This window comes from Taeniopygia guttata, chromosome 8, assembly GCF_048771995.1.
Source record: "Taeniopygia guttata chromosome 8, bTaeGut7.mat, whole genome shotgun sequence".
Lineage (NCBI taxonomy): Eukaryota > Metazoa > Chordata > Aves > Passeriformes > Estrildidae > Taeniopygia > Taeniopygia guttata.
The window spans coordinates 9,005,223-9,029,403 of NC_133033.1; the positions used below are offsets into that span (position 1 = coordinate 9,005,223).

The 24,181-nt window shown below is 38.1% G+C and overlaps 1 protein-coding gene across 10 annotated transcripts in view; it reads right to left on the reverse strand.

The window, feature by feature from the left end:
• MAST2 (microtubule associated serine/threonine kinase 2) overlaps positions 1 to 24,181 on the reverse strand; it is a 185,606-nt gene that overhangs the window by 39,072 nt on the left and 122,353 nt on the right. For 5 of the 10 annotated variants that reach the window (XM_072932625.1, XM_030278844.4, XM_030278849.4 and 2 more), the window contains 7 exons: positions 19,864 to 19,939; positions 17,578 to 17,598; positions 14,998 to 15,076; positions 9,659 to 9,813; positions 8,415 to 8,480; positions 2,012 to 2,087; positions 920 to 1,129 (listed from right to left, as the gene is read on the reverse strand). In XM_072932625.1, the coding sequence (XP_072788726.1) occupies positions 920 to 1,129; positions 2,012 to 2,087; positions 8,415 to 8,480; positions 9,659 to 9,813; positions 14,998 to 15,076; positions 17,578 to 17,598; positions 19,864 to 19,939 (683 nt within the window). The remainder of the gene's footprint in view (positions 1 to 919; positions 1,130 to 2,011; positions 2,088 to 8,414; positions 8,481 to 9,658; positions 9,814 to 14,997; positions 15,077 to 17,577; positions 17,599 to 19,863; positions 19,940 to 24,181) is intronic. The other 5 variants (XM_030278846.4, XM_041717915.2, XM_041717914.2 and 2 more) reach the window with 3 other exon arrangements.

Consider the following 24,181-nt stretch of genomic DNA (forward strand, 5'->3'; position numbering starts at 1 on the left):
ATTTTTACTCATCTGCCTTTTCCTAATGTCTGAAAAGAGCGGCAAAGGGACACAAACTAGTGCAGTTCATGCCAGTGTGTTAGCAAACTGATCAATAAAGATAAAATTAAAATCATAACAGAAAACAAAGTATTTCAGATGTTCTGTTTCCAGGTGATATTTGCTACCTGTTTGCTGTTTCTGTGATATTTGCTTATCTGAGAATGAAATCTTTATAAAACCTGTTTTCAGTTTGCTGTATCATTAAAGCAGAGGATTAGAGGTCTGGATGCAGCAATTTGCAATAGCACAGACTCTTCACAACAGTTACAGCATAAATTCTAAGAGATGCTTGAAATTTAATATTGTTTTCACTTTGAAGGGAAAGAGGGAAAGAGCAATTTTTAATGAGTAGCTGAAGCATACTGAGAATGCATTAAAATTACGCCCCCTTGTGTATTTTCATAAGCTTTGAATGCCACAAAACACATCCAAGTACTAAAAATTCACAACTGGATTAAGTTCAGCTCAAGAAAATCTTTTGTGAAAAATTTACAGCAACACAAATAACTATGGTGCTTTCACTCCTTGAAAGCAATATTGCAATTAATAAGTCATTCAGAGTCCTGAAGTTTATGAGAAAATATTTCAATAATTTTGTTCAGCTGAATAAAGCCAATTTTCATAAATGGTAAAGACTGCCTTTGACTTACTCATATTCACATTTAATTTCTGTACAAACAAAGTTCACAGGTAAAGTGATTTACTCAAAACCACCCACAGCAGAGCAACAGGAGACTGGAACATCTCAGATCTCCTGACACCCTCACCCACTGCCCCTCCCTTGGAATCCACACTGTCTCTTCTAAAATCAATGCTCTGGCTTATTGGTTAAAGTTTCAATCAAAATAATATATTCTACTTTTCAGAGGGCACTTACATCCTGGAGAAGTTTCTCTAAGTTTTCCTGCAGCTCGTAAAAGTACCGAGAAGTAATAAGACCTTCACGTGATTTATCTAGGCAATCTCTGGCCAGTTCAATAACTTGATGGTGAATGAAACTCAGGACCCCATCTGCTAATTGCAGCACGTTCTCGGGAGCATTCGAGGCAATAAACTCAGCCAGCCGTTCTTCCATCTGTGCCGTGGCCTAAAAGTGCAGAATAAAGAGAAATCACTCTTGAATTTTACTAAGGCAGATCTTAAAGCACAAATAAGTAGGGTGCTAAAGAAACATTTGCAATACCAAATTGCACGAGGCTTAAAAAATATTCCAAAATACAATAGCGTTTTCTGAGAATCAAGATAGCACATCAGAGGTAAAAGTTCTGTTCACATGAACAAACAACAAAAATTAATCAAAACATGCTTTCTGAAAATGTAAATGTCCATAAAAATATCTTGGTCCTGAGGCTGTATACCTCCCTGGGTCTCCAAAGCAAGGATGAAAGTTGTGAGGCAGTTTTCAGAACTTTTAGACAAGACGGTGGAAGCTGAAAATCATTGTCCCAAGCAAGAAACACGCGGCGTTTCTATCACTATAAGCCCTGATATCCTGTCTCCAGAGAAACATCTATTTTTGCTGGTGGTGAACAGGAAGGAATGGCCATATCGACAGCTGTGGGATACACAATCTTCTACACTCATTTCAAAGAGATTTTAACTTTTAACTTGCTTCAACAGGTTTCATTATTCAGCTTTTTAAAAAGCCAAGGCATTGCCCTTCTTCTCACTCTTGTGAGAATTTCTTGCGCCAATAGAAGACATCAGAAATTTAGCAAATATTAAATACACACAAAAAAAAAGAACAATTCAGCCCTTTCCATCCTAATCTCAACGTATACTAAATCTATTTCTTCTACTGTAGAATTAAGATATGAAGATGAGGAGGCAGCTTCAAACTCTCAAACTCTCAATCACTGTTTGGAAATGAGATATAAGAGCTGGGCTCCTTCTCTAACCAGCACTACAAACTAATTCTGAGCTTGGACATAAGTTCATTGAATGCATTATTCAAAATGTGATTCTTTACCTTTGGAAACCTCTCTTTGTACACATGATTCATCATTATTATTTCACTGTCAAAGGAAACTGGAGATCGACCAGGGCTGGAGGAGAAAAGAAATCACGTTATAATTTACAGATATCACACCAAAACTTTTCAAAACCCAGTGCTGATCATAATGCTGCCACACTGACTGTAGCCTTTCCAAAGCTTTGTGTTCACTTCAGTAATGTGCAGATGTTGGACCTCAGAGAAGATCCTGGCAAGCAGTGGCAGTCTGCAGTCTCCTGGAGAATGCTGACATCCCTGTCCTCTATTTCATTTCCAGTGAACGCCAACCATAACACAGAAGCTTGTAAAACCCCAGTGCATTTATTGCAGGTATATTTGCTATTCCCCTCATTCTGTGCCTGCCCTCCATGGCAGCAGGAGCAGCCATACTCCAAAAGAAATCACAGTAAGCTCTGGAGTCTCCAGTGCCAGAAGGGAGCAGGGCAATAGGAAGTAAGGAAGTTGAGATGATTTGTTTTCCTTTGTCTGAAGGATACTACATGGGCACTGTTACTCAGCTAGATCTTACATATTAAATAAATACCACAGGCAACAGGGACAGAGTACTTTTATGAAAGCTGCACTCCCCTGATACACATTACACCATGGATCCATATACATCTATGCACAGATTAGCAAGAAACTTTAAGGCACGCCAAAAAAAAAAAAAGCCAAACAAAAAAAAACCAAACAAACAAACAAAAAACCCCAAAAAAACCCCAGGACACTAAATCCTGAGGAGCTGCATTTATATTACTGTTTGGGTGGGTTTTTTGAAGAAGGGTTGCATCTCGTTTCATCACATCTGATGGCATGCAGGGCTCTGACTCACTCTGCCACCAAGGACAGGCGGATGAGGTAATGCAGAAAATCCCCAGCTACAGATCGCCTGCAGCAGCTCATTGCTCCAGCTACCTTCTTTCAACGTTCAAGACAAACAAGGGCTTCAATTATTTGGCATCTAAAGTGATCACTGTCCTCATGATTTTGAGAGTACTAAATACTCCTACAAATACTCCACGTCAAAAGATAAAATTGTATCTTGAATGCCTTCAAACATTTCAAACTTTCTAGTGAAGGATGAAATCGATCTCTCTAAATGGAATAAATGCATTTTAAACTTGGAATGCATTACAGTTACTACCTTCCTGCTAACCTATTTAGAGCAAAAACATTCTTTTGGCAACATATATTAAAAATTCAAAGAAAATTTAACTCATTGGGTCACAGACTGTAGCAGTACCAAACACTTTTCATGCCTTGTACTGAAAATCCATGAGTTACATCATGTCTTGTTTTTATTACTGCTTATCCCTCAGCTTGAGAAAATGCACTTCAGATTAAATCTGTCATTGAATCCTTATGTTGAAGAAGAAAACTGATTTGGATGTTATGAATAGCAAGTAAAAAGACATTTTCATCAACTTCCCTCAGCTTGGTAGATAGCTATTTTTAATCAAGAAGAATTTTCTTTAAAAAGAAACTTACATTTATATTCCTATGTAATGTATGACATAATTAAACATTAGGATAAAAACATTTAAATTGCAGAGTTATAAGCAAATTCCCCTGCCCATTTAGCTTACTATCCTTATCCTTTTTTCTCTTAAGACTAAACATGCTGACACAAACACCACACTTGTATACTGGTACTTCACAGGGAGCTGGAGGACTTGGTGAACACAGTTAGTGAAGAATTAATTTTTCTCTGATGTAATTTTTCTCTGTGTGATGTAAGTGAGGTATAAATTTCAAGTATATATAAGCCCTTTGATAGTTACACAGAAATACTGAGGCACACACATACTTCATTTTAACACTAAAATTTGCACATGCTTAAATATTTGCTGTCTTAGGGCTACAATAAAACATGAGGGATTTTGCCTTTTGCTTTCAAGGCACTTTATTAATATGGATACAGGAAATTAAGAGCTCTGCAGAAATCAGCTACTTGAGCTGTCCTGCCAGCAGATGTAGTCTTTCCTTAGGGAGAACCATGATAGGAGAATTTACTGTGTTTGCTTTTTGATTACAAAACAATTTCTGCGTACACCAATTGGCAAGAAAGTGCTTTCTTGGGCATTTGCAGTTTTTTCTCTCACCTTTGTAAGCTCATCAATGCCACTTCTTACCAACTAAAACAACAGAGTACCCAAAAATCTCTGGATAAAACTTTGGATCAAGGGGTACATTGTCATCCAAAATAAAATTTGCTCAACATACCAGGTCAAATGAAATGTCTAGCTGATTATAGCAAGACTGCAACATAATATACTGCACCATAATTTTTAATGTTGATCCTCAGCTTGGGAAACGAAGGAACTAATTAGCTGGATACCTGACTGACTAACCAAAGGCTGCCTGCCAAGCACTACTGGGTTCTTTACAGCACATCTGGGACACAACCAGGTGAAAAAAGGAACAAGGACTGGGCAGATAACTGAATGCCACCAAGGGAGAATGTAAGGAAATTTAGAAATAAGATAAAAGGAGTCTAAGACATTTTACTGGCATGATATCTTTTCAAATGCAAAAGCTTCACACATCTACCCAGCACCAAAAATTTCACAGGCAGAACCAAACCAGTCGAACATTTCAAGCCTCACAAAAGAACAGATTATTTTCTGCAAAACAGAGGACACATGCTGTGCATGTGCACAAGATTTTAAGACAAAAGGCAGGCTCCTTCCCTTTTCATGGTGCAGATAGGTAGGTCAAAGAAATTATTATCGTCAGTGAGTTTTTCATTTCAGCAGAGCAGACATTAGAAAAATATTATCTGTCCCCTTAAGCTGAACAGTAGAATGAAAAACTACTCTCTCTTTTCCCTTCCTTCACGCTTCCTCCACTTTATGAGACAACGTGGAGGTGGATTTTCAGGGATATTTATCTCCCACAAAGATTTCTGTTGCCTTCAACCTGTCAAAACTCATGTCTCCTTATCTGATGCTTCAAAGTGAAAATAGCTTATAGAGAGCTATTTTGAGGAGCAACATTTACACAGTAACTTAAATCTTACAAAATCTAGTTTAAGGGTGACTAAATAAAACCAAGATGTTTATTAATAGGTCATTTTTCTTTCACTGTGATAGCTGTATTTATTAAGAAAAGACAAAAAAGGTAAAAACACTGTGTTTCCCTCTGCTCTCACTCTGTATGTAAAGGCTGAATTAGGTTGTAGTTACAAGACATGACCAAAGTCAGTTCTCATGGGAAACTCAGAACCATAGGCTTTAATTTTCTGTCATTTCCAGACACACAAAATAAGGAATTTGAAAACTAGAGTGCTAAAGTTGGATAAAGTAGGGACTAAGATAAGCCTTCTGCTGAACGTGAGCCTTCCTCTTCTCCCAGGAAATAAATATTTAAATCTTTGAGGTAAGGAAAGTTACATTAATACCAGAAGTCAGAAAACTCTCCCAGCAGCAGGGGCTGCAACTTCTGCTTTCCAATATTTCAGGGGTTTTATGCATGCCAGCAAAGACTGAAACTGCTTTAGAATGAAAGCAGAAAGTTGGAGTAATGAGCAGTGCAAAGAACAAATAAGGACACCCAGTTTTTTTCATAACAGAAGACCACAAAAAAGGTGAGTGAACCCAAAAGTTAATAAATATAAAACCGATCACTTTGAAGAACCTTTTCAAGTCAAGTTCACAGGACACACTGTCTTGAGAGAGGGGAAAAAAGAGACCAACATGATCTGTAATGCAGTTAGAATGTGTTTTCAGAAGGAGCAGATGCCTTGTGCTGTAGAATATAAAACTATTATCCTTCCCCAAATCCATGGGGATGTGAATCCCTGCTCCACAGCTTGTGGTGGATGGCACTGTCTGAGAGCAGTGTGAAGGGATGAACCCACCACGATTACTCAGGTGGTTAAAGCTGTCTCTGAAGTGCACTGAGATGAGAGAGCCCCACAGCCTGCAGGATGAAAGATAAAAATGGACTATATGGGACACTGGTTTTCACAACATCTATTCTTTCTTGGGCATTTTATCATTAGGGGTCTTTTTTTTTTTTGTATTTTCCAGTTGTTTTGTCTGTATATTCTTAACAGCAGGATTCAGTGTGCTCAAAGTCAGGTTGGGGGATTGAATTTAAAAAGCACTACCCGGCAAAGAGATGTAGAAGATGATCTCATCTACTTCAACTATATAAAAATTCACTGCAACAATCTTCAGCCCTTTTAACCTAGACAACATTATCCTGAAATACAAAGAGAGATCAAGAAAAATGGGCAGATTGGTGGGCTGAGTGACTGAACAAAGATAGCTCCTGAAAAAGTCTTTATTAGTTAACTCTACTTTTATCTCTGACATTCTCCACACATTCCCACATGTGAACAACTGCTAAAGATGACAAGCAAAGAGAACTGAGAAAAGATGGAAGGCATCATCTCTTTAACTTAAAAAGAGTAAAGATGCCTTGTTTAGTGCAAGTATTCACAACTTTTCATGTATTTTACCACAGGGAGAAAATATCTTGTTCAGGTAAAGCCCAGGACTGATCTAAACAAAACAAATGTAGCCTGGGGATCTCCTTGTTGGTCAATAACTTGAAGGATTTGAAGGTTGCATTATTAAAAAATTAAAAAAAAAAAAAAGAGAACAGTGGAGAGATTATATTTATGAACTATTTCTGCAGGTAATGAAGTCTTTTCTTCTACTGAAGACACACTACAAGCACCAGAACAGGGGGTCACATGGAAATACGTTCTTTGACCGAGCACGTGAGTACTGGATCATTTTGAGACAGATGAGAGAACAAGCTCCTGGATTTTTTAAACCACTTTAAAAGGATGTCACACCTTTGCATTCAAGTGCTGGTCTCATGTTCCCTCCTTTCCCCTGCATAGGAAGCAGATGGGAAAGAACCAGGGCCATTTCTTCAGGGCAGAAATTCCGGGCTTTTTCAAATAAGGCACGATTAAATAAAAGATGAGTATCTTCAAGGCACACTGGCAGAACACCTCAAGCAAAGCAGAGGTGCTACCAACCTGTCAGTGCACCCTCCATGACTGCACACTTTGTTAGTTTTATCATCCAGTTTGATCATTAAGAGTGCTCTGTATGAATAGATCATTTGCAGCTAGGTACCAGAAAATGGTACATTTTTAGCCAAAAAAGTGAGTGTATTTTTCGAGAAGTTACATCTAGGCAATATTCTATACCTAGAAGCATAAAAGGATCGTCTGACACTTCTAAAAAAATATCTTGGATTACAGAGACAAAAAAACAATCTCAGCATTTGACAGTGACATCTCAAAATGCCACTTCCTCTCTCAAAAACAGATGTAAAGCTGCAGTCATATAGGATGGAAAATGAATACACATTAACAATGACACCATCTTTTAAATTATAAAGCCAATTAAGGGAAATGTCTGATGTATTTTGTTCATCTGCTTTTCATTAAAGCTGATCAAACAAGACCATGGAATGAAAAAATGCATTTTTAGGAAATTACTGCTTAATTGAATTTAATGTTGAAAAACAAAAGCTGTTCTCAGCTTTTATTTTTTAAGTAAGTGAAAATATCTCCTCATCAAATGAGGTAACTCTAAAGTGTGGGCAAATAAATAAGCAAGCTTTGTGCAATGAACAATGTCTGGTCTTCATGTATTTGTTTACAAGCACAGGCTGCCCTCTGTCAAAGAGGGTTTTTGCCCCTTCAAACACTGCTGCAGTTGGTTGGATTGACCTATCCATTTTCCTTGAAGGTGCAAGGGCCAGCATGAATGCCTAGTAGTGGCAAGGGTGCTTTAGAGTCACACAGCATCACAATACTGGCAATAAGCAAAATGAAAACCAAATGAGGCACAGTGAGCTGAAAAAAATTAAATTACTTCATTCTAAGCTTTGGAATACCAATAAGGCTGGACATTTTCACACTAAAAACCAGTGAGAGAGCCAGAAGAGGAGAAGAAGATTAATCAGTTATATGACACACTGAATTAATCTCATCTCACCACAAATTATAAACCTGCTCCATGATATCAGTCAGTTTCAAATTGGCTCACAGCGGCAAAATTCTCTGCAACCTGATAACCCATATTAACAAGGAAGAAAACAAAATTGGGCTATTGACGTGGTCTTGTATATCATCCTTTCATTAGCAAAAGTGTCTTCTACAGCAGGATTCCAGCTGTGTTAGAGGACAATCACTACTTTAGCTGTGTGTCTACAGGAGCTGCCTCACCTCTAGGGAATTAGTACCACTACAGTTACACTACTCAGCAGGGCTCAGCGTTATCAGGGGCAGCACGAGGACTCAGGGAGGACTATGGCTCAAAGGGACTTAGTACAAAATGTAAAATTAGTCTTTCACTACATGGCACTGAGGAGGTCTCTGGCTAAGTGTGCCACTACCCACAGTACTCACCTGCTCCTGTAGAATACTGTGTAACTACACTTAGCAGATCCATATGCAATTACCATGCAGCCTGCACTGAAGTTCAGAACATACAAATAATTACAAATAATCGTGAAACGTCAGCTCTGCCATGACACGATATTCACCATGGCTTTTGTTACTATCCTGGCCTGTTTCACTTCTTCCTTTTACAAATTCCCACCCAAGTCCTGAGCTGGGCACACTGATTCAGCAATTCCAGCTGGCAGAGTTTTTGAATATTGTCCATTAATTTAAAGGTGATATCCACCTCCAACATCCTCAGATGAATGAAGACTTCAACTCCTTCAACCCTGCTTGTAAAAACCCTTTTTTTTTCACAAGGTGTGTCTAGATTTTCCCTAGACTTTCATGCACTTGGTCCAGAACTAAAGCGATAGCAAAACTTGAGGCTTTTGCCATGATACAAAATGTTTGTGTATTCACTCCATATAACTGTTAGAGATCTGCAGACAGATTGCCCAGAGAGTTTGTGGAATCTCTGTCCTTGGAGATATTCAAAAGCCATATGGACATGATCCTGGGCAGCCTGCTTGAATAGGGGTTTGCACAGGATTACTCCAGAGATTATTTCCTACCTCAGCCATTCTGTTATTGTGTGAAAGATGAAATTCTAGTTGCTTCTGGTTTTATGTATGGAAAAATCAACTACACAAGGAAGTAACCTGGATAGTTATCTTCGAACAACCAGTTATCTGAACTAAAAGTAAAATTGAATAAATTCAACTATTAACGCAACAGAAATGTTTTCAGCACTATTACAAAATTGTGCTGGGGTGCACCTCCATTTAAGGTTTTGACTTTATCTACTCTGGTTTTCATACCCCTTCAGAAACACTGCCAGAAAAGTTATTAGAAGTGGTTATAACCATATGCTTATGATATTGCAGCAAAATTCTGAGAAGAAACTTCACTAAAGGAAATTCACATCCTATGCATTTAGTGTGAGACACTTGCTGATCATGTTTACTCATAGAGTTATTGTGAAAACAAAAAACCAGAGTATTCCAACCACTTTACAATCCAAAAGCTCAGCAATGTGAGAAAAAAAATCCTTTGTGATCTGAAGAGGTGAGCTAAATTTTGATTAAAATAGTTCCAAAAACATGTAACAAAGCAACTACAAATGACTAGTCTTAGATCTGAAAGCACATCTAGAAATGCAATAAATGTGTCCAACATCTCAAAAATTCAACAAGCAATCCAAAGCTCACCTGAGACTGCGAGACCGAGGCCTCAAGGCTGGAGAATGGCGCCCTTCCTCATCCGTGATGCTCTCAGTACTGAAATGCTTTGTCAGGAAATGAAGTTCATCTGCCGTGGGCTGAAAGGGCAGCTGGTGCAGCTTCTCCTGAGATGAGCATGATGACTGAGTACAGAAAAAAATACAGAAAAGAAATGCACTAAACGCATGCATAGGGGTCAGCTAATGAATGGAAGAGGAACGGATTCTGCCAGACACTGCGCACTCCAGCGGAAAAGAAAGCTATTTATCAGACCAGGTGCCTCTTTTTATTGTTCTCATTAGGCTAAGCCAACCCTCACATTCAATGACAGAGCTGGTGAGATCAAGAAAACTCTGGGAGAGGGCTAGGGAACCACTGCATCTGATTCTGGAACCAGCACATCTGACCATGCAGGTAATTTGCTATCAGGAGACAGAAAGGAAGGCATGTGAGTACCAGCACTACTCAGGAAAGGACAAGGAGGTTCCTGGAGTGGTGAGCAACTTTCTTTCCTTTTCCCTCATATTCTCTTAGCTCAGGAGCTTCACTGGCATGCAGAATGCTATGGAGCTGTGCAGACCCAAGAGTTTTCTGCTGGTTATTGGCTCTCACTGGAAATTGCTATTGTAAATGGTCAGGATTTTATTTCTCCTTTTCATTACCCACCAGGCTTCTTCTCTAACTAGGGAAACAATAATAAAGTATCTGACTTAAAGATTAACAAGGTTCCTCATTAGTGAATTAAACATCTTACTCTTCTGTAACTAAGTCGATGCATTTATATAACACATGTCCTGTGACAATAATGGACAAGAAGCTGTTTTGGTTTGTGACTCTCATAAAACCGGAGATTAAAAGACATATTTGTGGACATATTTGTAGGAAATGCTAATAACACCAAAGTTAGATATTCCAGGGGAAAAAACTGAAGGTCGACTATCACATGTATTTTTTTGTGTGTGATTCTTCAATGCCCCTTTCCATTTTAAATTACATAAGGACAAATTAAAAAATTCTCTTTACAAGCAAAAGGGAAAAAGAAAAAAAAAAGGTGCTGAATAATCAAAGTAGCACTGAACAACACCAGTGGGCCTTTTTAAAAACATCACCCTGACCTAAGTTCCACAGCTCCTTATTATCTGATGAAATTAATTATGTACACTGTTCCTGCAGAAAAACTTTCTTTTGCTAAAACAACCCTCACTTAGACTGGAAGCACCATATCCTAGTAACAGAAGTATTGGTAGGAGGGAGTTATACACGATATAACACATATGACTAAAGTTTTAACTCACCTAGCATGGGAAAGAAAGCAGATCTGTCTCTTGCCATATAGCTAGATCATATGGATTGACATTTTCTGAAGGAAAAAACCCAGTCAACCAACAAATCTGAGATAAACAAGTCACATAGAATACATCTGTTCAAATGGTGTAGTTATTCCAAGTATCATAAGAAACAGAAAACAAGGTGATGTAAGAACCTATAAACCTAAAGACAAAACCTATAAACCTAAAGACAAAAATTTAATTGGCTCCAGATCCACTCTCACTGCACAGAGGCATTTACAGAAAAGAATCCCCTTGAAAGCCTTGGGATGTGCACGAGCTTCCCAAGTGTGCCTGGAACTGAAAGCTACCACTTCCAATGTTTTCTTTCAGGCAGGTCTGTGTGGAGGGACCATGTTGGGAAGTCACTTCCAGCCCAGGGTGCACACACTGATGCTTACCCAGGTTGTGTATCAGTTTACACTGGTCTATTCTACACTGAAGCCAATACAGAGTGTGAGTATTTGCCCCTTTGCCCACAGCTGTTCTGCTGCTCAAACTGTTTATGCTAAATACAGTGACTATTGTCTCCCTTAAGTACAGAATTATACAAATCCTGTCTTGATTTTCAGAGATTTCATTGATGTCTTTGTTTATGTCTCAAACAATACAAGGAGTAGGAAGAAGAACCTGCCCATGGAAAAAAACTCAAAGAAAAAGTTAGGTGGCAGCTGAAATCCCATTCATGGTGAATAACACAGATCCTGCAGTGGAGCAGGAAGTACTAAAGACACTTAAAAACCTGCCTTAACAGATACCCAAGTTCTGTTACTGCAAATACATGTCTGATTCAAAACTAATTAAGGAAGGCTAGCACATAGTTACATGAATTAGAAAGAAAAAAAAATCAAAACCTATAATCTCAAAAAAAATCATTAAAAACTTTACATTCCCCAACAGCAAAATGTCTGGGGAAATAGTGCTAGTCAACACATGGACAGCTCAGCAATATCCACCCTCCACTTCCTCTCCCTAAAAGCAATCAGATCACAAAGTTTAGAATTCCAGAGAATAATTAATGAAGGCCCTGAAGATAAAGACCATGGACTTTTCTCTGCCAAGGGCTTCTCTAGCAGTATTAAGGCACACAACTTTTCAATGAAAACGCATGAAAGCAAAGTGAAGCACTTCTGAACTATTGATTTTCAGGTAATCACACCACAGTACTCAATATTTGCAGCAGACTAATACAAATATCCCCCTGGTGTCCTAATTACAGATGCAGAATTAGCCAACTCTTCTCCAGTTTAAAAAAAAATCAATCTATATTACTGTTGCTTGTAAACTAACTCTGCATCTAGACAATGAAGATTAGCTGTTTAAAAATAATTGTATACTGGCCCATCTAATTGATTCTTTTATGCTCACCTAACTTGAAAGGTCTTCTCCAGCTTTTTCAGTGTTGGTCTGATGATACATCTGGACTTCATGATTTGTAAAGAAAAGGGTAAATATGGTTTGGTTTTGATTGAAGTGTCATTCCTCATTTGGAAGCAAAAATATAAAGCAGAATCTACAGATTCTCACTGACCTCAAACTAGGTAAATGCCTTGGGTTGTTCATTAGGTTGGCACAGCAGGTGATCCATGATCACAGAGATGAGGGTCAGCTCTTGCTCTCATACAAAAACTCAACCAGGAGGACACAGAACAGACTGGGCCTTTCCTGATATTTCATTTCCCACTGGCACACCAGAGCAAAGGTCTACTGTCTTCCTTCATCTTGCTTAATCTTGAGGACTGATTATATGCCAAACTTCTCTTAAATTTGTATCTGCAGCACTAATTCATTGTGTCCTTTTGACAAGCCCCTTCACTACTTCTTACTTCAGCTTCAAAGTCTACACTGGAATAACACTGCTTATCAACTTTAGAGGTGTTACTCAGATCAATTCAAATTAATTCTAATCTGTGAAATACTGAGATAATAGGATTGGCTTAGAAATGTAATACCAGGTTTAATAGCTCCAACAATTGCATCATTACTTACTAAACAGCCCATTTCAATGCTTTTCTACTACTGAACCAACAAAAGGACTAGAGACAAGGAACTTAGTCACTTAATAAAAGAAAAATAAAAGTCTTGGAATTACATGTTTCAACCAATTTCCTGAATGAAGCTGAATTCAGGTATAACTACAACGATCACTTATGCTTCTCATTATACTTCCCTGTTACTTACACTTTGAAAAGTCACCATTTGAACTGATGCTTTTTATGTCACATGTCTATCTCAGATTTGTTGGATTGTTTGATTGTTTTTTTTTTTTCCATGGGAAGACATTAATCAAAATGATCCATTTATTTCTGGGAACATGACAAGAGACAAATATGCTTTATTTCCCATGCCACAAAGCTGAGAACTTTCTAAAAGTAGCCTTGATGTCCCAATTTCAAAGCAAGAATAGATGCTTCCAACAGGTTTTTGGTGTTATTACTTTTTCTCTCTTCATGGCATCCAACTTAAGTCTCATCAAACTCTTGAAAAACTACAGTTTGGCCTCCAAAAGTGTCATCTTTACAAGCAAATTGGAAGCTGTCACAGTGACTACCAATGACCAAGCTATTAGGATGTCATCCATATGGAAAGTAACTGTACTTGCTCCATGCTCTCATAGCCTGAGGAAGACTTAGACATGGATTATGCCCATAAAGATTTAACCTCAGACTATAAAGGCCAAAGCAGAGCCCCTTTTTAACAGCTGCTCTCACGTGCTTGAGTATACAATAATATGTGGCAGTGAAACCAGGAACATCTTTTTCATGCATATTTTTCTGTGCTCCTGCCCACATATCTGTATGCACATTGAAATCAAGTCACTTGCATTTCAAGGAGACAAAAAAGCACCCCAAACTCAAAAAGAAATCAACTGTCTTGAAGTTCAAATGTTAACAAATGGTAGAAATTGTGTGAACTAGAGTTTGCAAGAATGTGTCTGAACAAATGAAATTATAGAGATAAGATTAACATTGCAGAATCAAAATTTAATCATATCAATTTATACTAAAAGGAAACTTTTGACCCTAATTTCTTCTTTTTCTATACGGATTGAATTTAACACTCAGCCCAAAAAACCTCATAAATTTGTGTTTGAGAGGCACTAGAAAGTTTATGGATGAACTTAGAACAGTTCACAAGGAAAACAATTATAAGATTTGCATAAGGTGTAGTAATGAGCCCTAATTAATGAAGGTGTTACAATTATTAGGAGCATACTCTAAATCATTAATACAAAACCAAATTATCAGTATTATGGAAAGAGGCAGTGATTTGTTACCACACAGTTGAACACACCATAAGACACATACAAAAGCATTTTACTTTAAGTCTGTATTTATAGTTCTAATGTTTCTGTGTTTGTCTTGCAAGGTTCTAATGTGGACCACAATGCTTAGCTGACTTAAACTAAAGAGTAAAATTAATTTTAGGAAGCATGTCAGAGTTACAAGGGTTAATGTGGTGCTGCCAGCTTGGTTGTATTGCTGACAGAACTCAAGCAAACTGCAGCCAGCCTTTCTAATGATGGGTGTAAGAACTGGAAAGCTTCATGAGGAGGTTCAAATTATTGGAGTTGAATGATGTGGCTTATCAATTTTTCTTTCTGCTAGCCTAGTAGCAGAGGCTTTCAGACTAAGTACTTGAAAGCAGACAAGAATTTCATTTCCCAGTTACAAAAAGTTGAGAGCTGGAAGGTATTTCTGCACTATCTCTGAGTCCTGCCACTTTGAGACTCTGTGCCTCTCAAATGATCATTTGAGCCAAGTGCTGCACTGGGATTTCACCAGTGCTGAAGGCAAAGTGCAAGATGATAGGTGCTGGGAAATGGAGGAAAAAAGCAGCAGAACCAATAATCAAAATAATTTTAAAAACAATTAGTATATTAAATAATGTTAGCAAAACAATGAAGAAAGATCCAGTATTTTAGTAGAGACTCAGAAGCTGATTTGTTAGGGTGTGTTTGTACAAACTGAATTGCTTGGAAAAGTCTGTGTCACTTACTGAAACTGTTGAACTGGGAGTGTTTGTTCCATATCCAGATGAAGGAAGGGAGGCCAAGGACCAGCGGCGTCCGTCCGTCCTGGGGAAAAGACATGAGGGAAACCACAGTCAGGAACACAGTGTGACTAATTCTTTAGAGAAATAAGTTTCTCCTCTGTATCTCCTGACCTCACACTTTTATTAATGTCTTGAGTTATTCAGATAAATCAGGTATCCTATTTACAATCACACTTGTGGGAAAGCAATTAGAATAAGTTTTAAAACTAGGTGACCTTGGAAAAACTAAAGCAAAGGGGCACCAGAATCCTGCATTAAGTAGATGCTTTGTACTTGTATAAAACTTGGAGTTCCTAAGATAGACAAATAAAAACAGCTCCTTGCAAACTTCTTTGAAAAAGACACTCATGCTTATCATACTTATGCAGCTCATTGTCTTCCAAATGAAGATTGAGATTGAGGACAAAAAAAATCACATCAGATCAAGAATCAACTGAAAGCAGACTAATTTGTCTACCTATTCAGAGGGCATTCTGCCCAGCACATTGCCTGGCATGGCTGGAAAATTAAACCCAGCAGGTAGGACCAGAGCCAAGGGGCCCACTCCAAATACATAAGTAAATCACAGAAATCTCACCTAGGGTCCTTTCTCCTCCCATCAGTATAACATTAGCAGTTATTTCCCTATTGTAGCCAAATAAACATGTTCCTCAGGGAAAACATTGTGGAGATACTGCAGAAAGGTCTTGTTTTGCCAGTGTCAAAACTGAGGAATTGAAGAACTACACAAAAGCTTTGAGAAGAATCAGTATTGCCTTCCCTGAAATCCTCTTCCCCAAACCCAATCTCAGTGAGGATGGAAACTGAACTGCATTCAGCTCAATCTCACAGCACTTTTTCTGTCTCTGATATATTTTCCCACATTTTGTGTCCTTAAAATGGACAACCATGTCCTATGGCACAGTGGGATGGATGTTAAAAGTCTCTTCCTCACATAGTTTCCTTTGGGTTTTTTCTTGCAGCAGATTATCAGTAACTGGTCATATCATGAAGCTGAATTAGAACAGCTCTAACTCACTTTGGAGACATATGGGGGGTTTTGGTACACACAGATATAGAGCATTTATGCAAGTGCATTATAATATAGGATATTTGGTACAGGTCTGAAACAGTGCTTATAAAAACCTCAACTCTTATCTTCACAGTAATATTTCTCATCCCACTATCCATACCCATGAAGGCTCGTCTCCAGATAAAGGTTCAGTGCCCACCAAGATAAAAACTCCTGTTTACAGTTTTTCCAGCTCTAGTTCCTTTTTTTTTCAGGCACTGATACACACCACTCCTTGCCATCTATCTTAGAATGAGAGGGAAATAAACTCACTGTTCCACATCACTGGAAGAATATTATGTCAGTAGAGTTTTAAAAAGACTCATGCTTCATGCATTAAAAAAATAATAAGTCTGTAATACAGATTTTTATTGCATGCCTACTTTTCAGCTAAACCCCATTTAGCCACAGGTGATGTTTTCTCTGGCAAGACAATTAAATGTAAAAGAACAATCTCAAAATAATTTCAAGTGAAATGGAATTCCTATCTTAACCCTGAAAAACAACAACTATCTGCATTACAAAGTTGTTCCATGCTGTGGTAAGGGATCGAACACCAAACTTCAATAATCTTCATTGAGTTTCTTGTAACATACAGGGGCTCTGGGGAAATATTTAGGTCAATGATTCAACCTCACTTTGGATCCTCGGTCCCAGAGCAAAACATTCCGTTGCTTACTGCACAAGTTACTAATTTCTTGCAAAAGAAAAGCTTGTTTTTTTTTTTTTTTTTTTTACTGAATTACCTAAATGGTGTATTGAAATAACTTAAAAATTTTCATTTTGACCAAGTCAAAAGGAAGTATTTTCTCAATTAGAAAATTCCAGACAGCCCTTCATGCTTAGGCTGTTTTCTGCTGATGCAATCCAGGCAAGCAATATGCTAAACAGTCAGGACAAACATATCAGCTCTACTCTAGCAGAAAGAAGTGGGACAAGAGTGAAAATCTTTCAAATCAAGGAAGGGGAAAATACCTTTAAAGCAAACTTCTCCTAAATTTATGCAAAGCATTTCAAAGTACTTCAGTGTTTTGTTAATAAACATTATTTTAGAGAGACAACATGCAATATTACTTCAGGATAAGACACTTGGAATGACACCTTTAGGTTTTTCTATTCATTACAGATGCTTTGCTAGCCCAACAAAGACATGCAAACAACAAATTTTGCCTCTAAAATGATATTTTAATTAGTTAATTATGGAGGTGATTTTATGACAGCTAAATGCTATCTCCTGAAGAAGCAGATCAATTTCAAACAAGGAGTTAGAAAAACAACACATCTTCTCCAGAGCACTACCTGCTTATCATTTGAAGCCAAAATGTAAAGATTTTCTGTTTCTATTACAAACACTAAAAGCTGAATGCCTAAATGGGGTTGTTACAGCATGAACTTGTTAGGGACACGTGCTCAGCTGCAGAGAAGCACAGTTCACACACACACACAAACAGCAGCAATGGGATACACGTTACCTGTCTGCTCTGTGTCCATGGCTGTGTGGAAAAAATTGTACAATAATCATGAGAGAGGGAGAAGTAAATGATGCACGTGAGTTCTGAAAAAAAAACCTTCATCTTCTGCTACTGGTATTCCTCCAACACCAGTTTTAGTGAGTATGAGCAGAATTAACCATACATTCCAACAGGAGGATTCCTGCCCATGTTGTGGCTGTGACACAACCACTGAAAGGGTATCTAACAAGGGATTTATGGTTAATCACAAGTCAGACTAAGGACAATCTTGCAGGAAATTGTAGTGGCTTTACAATAACGCAAGTTTTCCAAACAAGTTTCCTATTCCATCTCAAGAAAGAATTCATCACAGGACTATAAAGAAAGAATGCAATGCCAATGAAAAGGGTTCTGTGAAATACCCATTTCTGGATATTTACAAGTGGCACCACACTTGTAATTCCTTAATTCCATCATACAGAAGTTATTCTGACACCACTATGATACTACGAAATCTAGTATGTATCTGTTGTTACTGCTGGCATAGCTATTCAGGCTGTAATGCAAGCAGAAAATAGAAACAGGTTTCTAAAACAAGCAGTGCTTAAGTGTTCTTTTTCCTGGCAGGAAAAGTATAGAGAGGAACATGCATACTATAAAACACTGTGCTCAACAGGACAGGCTTAACCTTTATTCACCTATTTCTTCAAAAATTAGATTTAAAAAGCAGAAAAGTATGAAAGGGCACTCTTCAGAGCTTTAGAAAGCCATATTGAAAGATCAAGTTGAAATGTGATGTTGAAAAATTACATTAAGTTTTGACAATAACTGCTGTTTCTGCTGCAACTTTTCTACTGTTTTCCAAAATCTAGAACGCCTGTGAGATACTCCAGATACTGTGAAAACTGGTAGAAGTTCTGTTGATTTCAACAGAGCTTATTGAATACACCAGATCAGCCTTTAAAATCAAATGTGGATGGGTCCCTTTGAATTGTTTAAGCAGCAGGTAAAGTACCAATTTTCTCTCTGAGGCAACAGGAAAATACATATCCAGTCTCTTACATTTCATGTGCTATTAAAAAGCATTTTCTTACCAGAAGACCAGAATCTGCTTCAAATAGAATTCAAGGACACCAGGTCTTCTAACAAATCACCTCAATGGAGAAATGCTCCAGGATTTTCCTACCATTCAGATAAAGAGTGTACCTTATTCCATCAAATCCTAACCTTTATTCTTCTTTGAAGTTTTGAGACTTACCATTTTTCTCTAGTCCTCAAGCTAAATCTGTCTTTCTCAGAAAACTTACTTCCTCTCAGGATGATCACACATTTCCTATTCTCAGATCATTTTAACACAGACTGGGTTTTTTCAGCTAAGGCACAGTTTAACAAATCCAAAATACCTTCCTCATATTTTAATCTAATAACCCACCTCCTATGCAAAAACACTGCTTGGGAGCTCTCCAATTTCCCTATTCTTTCTTTCTTGCTCACAAAATTTAACTTTCTGTATCATTATCAATTTCTGCCTACCTGCTGGGATTCAACATTCAAATCACCATTTTCCTGCTCTTCCCAGCTGTCTCTATTCTTTCATTCCTGTTCCTTAAACTAAATCCACCACTGTGGTATCAGATTTCTTCCCAGCAGTTTGACACACCGCATGACCAGCACCTGTCCAGCACTTGCTGCAGGACAGACGCCAGCTCCACACTGGGGTCTCTCACTGCTACTCTTGTAGAGGTTCTCACAGACCTGCAATTTCAATTATCAGCTATTCTTCTCATTGAGCAGTAATGTTCTCTTGACATCAATACCCAAGAAAGCAGAGGAAATTCGTAAGTCACTACTAGGGAATGAAGACACAGGGTTGTGCACGCCTAATTTAAAGTATTTTTATACCTTCGTGCAGACACAGCGAAGAAGATCAGTACATTTTCAATACACCTCAGTGAGATCTAGGACTACAACTAAGTTACAATTACCTTAATCATGACTGGCTTTCATGTCACTTTGACTAAATTATGTGTCATATCACATGCCCTACATGCCATTCTTCTGGGAGAACATTGCCTCTTCCCTAGGCAGCATTAACTGCTCATTTACTTTATCTTTTTCTAGGTCTGAAAAGCACCTAATACATTCTGGTACTGCCCAGACGTAAGCCATAAGGAGTAAAATAAAATATAATTGGAAACATCAAAGAAAGTAAAACACAATCAAAAATGTTCTAACCTATAGTCCATTTGTAAATAAAATGAATAGACTATTTGCTTGCCAGTCTAAAGAGAACAGATCTTGCCTTACCTTCGGGCAGGAACAAAGGAAAAATGAGCAGGTGCATTTGGAGAGAAGTTCCTGGGACTGTCCAAGGGGCTGCTACCTGTTTAAGAAAGCAAAAATTAACAGTTAAAAACCATTTTGTTCACATTTGCAACAAATGGACTGTTTTCAGTGTTCTGCAAGACTTTGAACTGCACATTGCAGTAACAAATAATTGGAAATATGAAGATTTGAGTCATTGAGTTGAGCATTAATTTGCTATAGAAATGTTCTGATATAGATGTACCAGTATTTTTCCTCCTTTTAAAATAATTTAGAGGGTATATTTCATTTCCTACTTTCAGGAATTAAATGTACCACCCATAAACAAAAGAGTCCTTTATATTTTGCTGTGATTTCTATCTACAAGCTTTTCCTAACACTTGTCAATGAAAAACCCAAGTTAGAAGCGCCACATGACAGTTTCAGGAAAAATAAACAGTAAGAAAACGTTTCTTCCCAATGCATGCTAAAGTTGAATGCAAAATTCACTGAGGAAAAATAACCTGCACATAATAAAAGGACTATCCATATGTAAGATGACTGGTCTAAAACCTATCAGCAGTCACACTCACTACCACTTTTCTGAAACAGAACGTTACCATGAAAATGAAAGTACCAGAGAAACTATGCAGAAAAGAAGAAAAAAACAGTTAATTTTTGGTGTGTTTTTTTTTTTTTTTTAATCTGGGCTTTGTCATACGGTGTATAATCATGGTGAGTGGTTTATTGCAATGTATTTTATTTCAAAGTAAAAAGCAACCATCATGCTCTGAAAGCCAGGATCATTTACAAACTAACTAGAGAAATATTTCAAAGATATGGATGAATCAGTGAGGGTGTATTTTATTGGGCATGAAGTTGTTTGCTCTGAAAGAGAAACTGTCCATAGTAAATGTGTCAACAGCAATTTCTTTGTGCAAAGACAACAATATAGCACTAAAATAAGACCAAGAAAATGAAATAGATTCTGTAAAAGCAATACACTGCAAGGTGCATCAGAAGTGGTTTTAAATTTAGATCCCATATAAAATGGGATTTTATTTTAAAAGCCACATTGAAAAGTCAAACCTCAAGTATGAGCCATCTGCAAAGGACTTGTCTCTGTTTCAGAAGCTCAAGTTGCCCAGCTTGCCCCTCAGGGCAGCAGTGACTCTTTGGTCCCATTCAGCAACCTACTGAAGCTTATAATTAAGTTATAATTAAGTCACATTAATTTCAATCCAACTTATCCACACACCTTTGCTTTTCCACTGAGCAGGAGCAGAATATAAGCATGGTGCTCAGCTGAAGGCAACGTTCCCTCCCACTTCAGCCTTACAAATGGGTCACAGAAGTCTGCAGCAGCATCTCTGCACAACTTCTGTGAGCAAGGTGTGCACACCTGGCAGGTGTGTCGGGGCAGCAGGGAGGAGGAGAGGGGGAACAGGCTGACACCTCCTGGGGCATGAGGATGGCCCCAGTGCAGCACAGGCCAGCAAACTCCATCTGGTCTCTAAGTCTATGAGGGGAAAAAAAGCAGCTGGTGGAGATTAAACCAACCCCAGGCTGATGTAACATGTGTCATGGGGTGATGAGAGACCGGGAGAGGTAAGTGAATTCCAGACCACTCCACAATCTGCTTCATCAAGAGCAAACTAAATTACAAACAAAGAGTTTGAGCAACGGGTTTGTTTTCCTTTGCCTTGGTTTTTTTCTCCATATTGTTACTTAAGACTAACAATGAGTTCACAGTTGAATACAACACAATTCAAGTCTTCATCCAAAAGTGGATACTGTTTAACCCATTCCCAGTAGATCACAACTGCAGAGGGGAGAGAGTGATCAGAAACCTATAACTTAGTAACTTCTGGTGTTTCATTTATTAAGCTTGTACTCATTTTAATTCTTATGGTCACAGTGGAAAACCAGAACCATTTTTCTACTTTTGAACCACAAGAAGATGGAGAGGTCTGACAGTCTCAGTCTAGGAGGCACTGCAAGCTTCCAAGGAGACTGAGAAAGTCAAAGTGAAGAACTAAGTCATGCATGACAATTCACATCCCAGCAGCAGGGTCACCAATCACTTGGTAGCAGAAAGTTGAAGGAACATTTTAGGATGCAGCAGGAGTGAGGCCTTTCCATAGTTATGCAGATGATCTAACAAAGCCAGCTTTGCTGGAAACCTTGGTCTTTGCCTTCTCATTTTTCAAGCTTTACTGGCAATGAACACTACTGTGTCAAGATGATAGTTTGATCAAAAACCTCATTGCCTAATGTTGTTATAAACAAGCAATGAACTGTCATTGCTTTTTTATATCTTCATCAATCTTTGAACTTTCTGGGCTATGATCAAAATAGAATTTCAGAATAACTGAGCAAATTGGGTAATGACAGTTTTAAATTTTGAAATTAAGTGTGTGGGTGTTCAAACTCTTCTGAGCCTGCACTGTGTGGTACAGAGATACTACTAATTTTTAAGCAACTACTTTTTCAGATGTATATGGCATATTTCCTTTCAGACACTGGAATTTTAATGAGATCCCCTGTGATTTGCTTCTAGTTTTAAAATGAAAAGCAATTAGTTTTTCTACTCAATTCAAGTCTGGGTGAAGCTTTTAAAACAACAACAGGGAGACAGGGAATTTCTACTTTCCCTAAAATTTCCCAGTATTGCTGCATCTGCTGTAGATGAAGGTATTTTAATAAGAGAAGCCTGAGTGCAGTGGTCTCATTCACCAAGGCTGATCGAAACCCTATTTATTCTGCAGCAAAAGTAGATTCCCCTGTTGCTCCAGGGTTATAGTTGGCTACTACTGAACCTGAAATGCCTCTGTCTCAAGGGAGGCTGTTACACAGAATGATTGCCCATTAGGTAAATCAACACAGCAACACCAATGCAAATAATTCAGGCAGGAATCTTTACATCTTCCGGACACAGGAAGAAGGATACAGCCAAAGCAGTTGTAAATCCACTACCTTCAAAATATGAAACCAGACCTTACAGGCAATGACAGTCTCAGCTATCCCCTACAAACATGAACGACACTCATCAGATAGCTTATGAGCCCAAAAATTCACAACAGATCCATGCTGCAAAATCTGCTTCTGAGAGCCATAAAAATTAATAAATAAACACAAAAGGCTACGTTTTTTCTATCCAGAATATTCAAATTACTTGCTGAATATTAAAGCAAGCAGCTAAAGATAATGTGCATGCTACAGACTTAGACACCTTCCAACACATTCCAATTTCAAAATTATCACCATATTTAAAGCACTCTGTGTGCACCAGCAGTCTCATAAACAACAAATGCCATGGTGCTCTCACACCACCCAAGGATCACAGCATGATGTGCTGATGAACCTGAGCTTTGATAACCAGGGCAGGATCTAGTGGGATGTTACACACTCTGCACACTCTAAAAATAATAAATAAATAGGCACCTCAGCAATAGCCATTTTTCTGCCAGAAGGTGGAACTGAACTAGCAGTGTAATAGCAGAATCATTTAATTCAGTAGCACAGTGCTGCTGTGAGCAGCTCCCTCCGTGTGCCATTACAGATTCGAGCAGGGCAAAGGTCCCAGCAGTGACAAGTGCCCCCACTGGAAGCCAGAGAACAACCTGGCTACCTTACAGCTGTGGAAAGTAAATTTTAAAATAGCCTGAGTTTCAATTTCCCAGCTGTTATTACCTATTTCTTTACTACTAAATTACAATGTAACTTATTCTATTTTAAGCTTTTTGATTTAAAATATAATCTGATGCTAATTTAGTTATGAACCTTATGGTGTAAACTCTTTGCAATTTTCAGATTTTAAAAAATGGATTCAAAGAAATAGACAAAAAAAATAAGGAATACACATGTGTACCTCTTTACTTCCCCCTCTCATTTCAAAACAAAAAGAATTTAGAATAAAGGCAAAATTTTCAAACTTGCATTCCTAAAACTGGCCACTACAAGTTTGGGAGACTGAACCAACAGATCGACTTCCTCATGAGCTGTAGCTCTTTATGCCAAAGCACCAGCTCATTCTGGAAAATGCTCTTTCATACAGTTTGAAAAGGGAACTAGCACACTTTGGTGCTCTTGATTCAGAAGTGATTTCATGGCAGGGTTCAAAATGTTTGGATATACTTCTTTCTCAAATGCTGAGAGCTCTTTAAGTAATACTTTTCTTCTAAATTTTCTAGGATATGAAGTTGCCTGGCACCTTGTTGGGATGCTGTTTGAGACAGCAAATCCCTCTGCCTGGATCAGTGCTCGTGAGGAGTTAGGTTTGCCTGACAGAGAGACAACTCTCCTGGATCTCACCCACTGA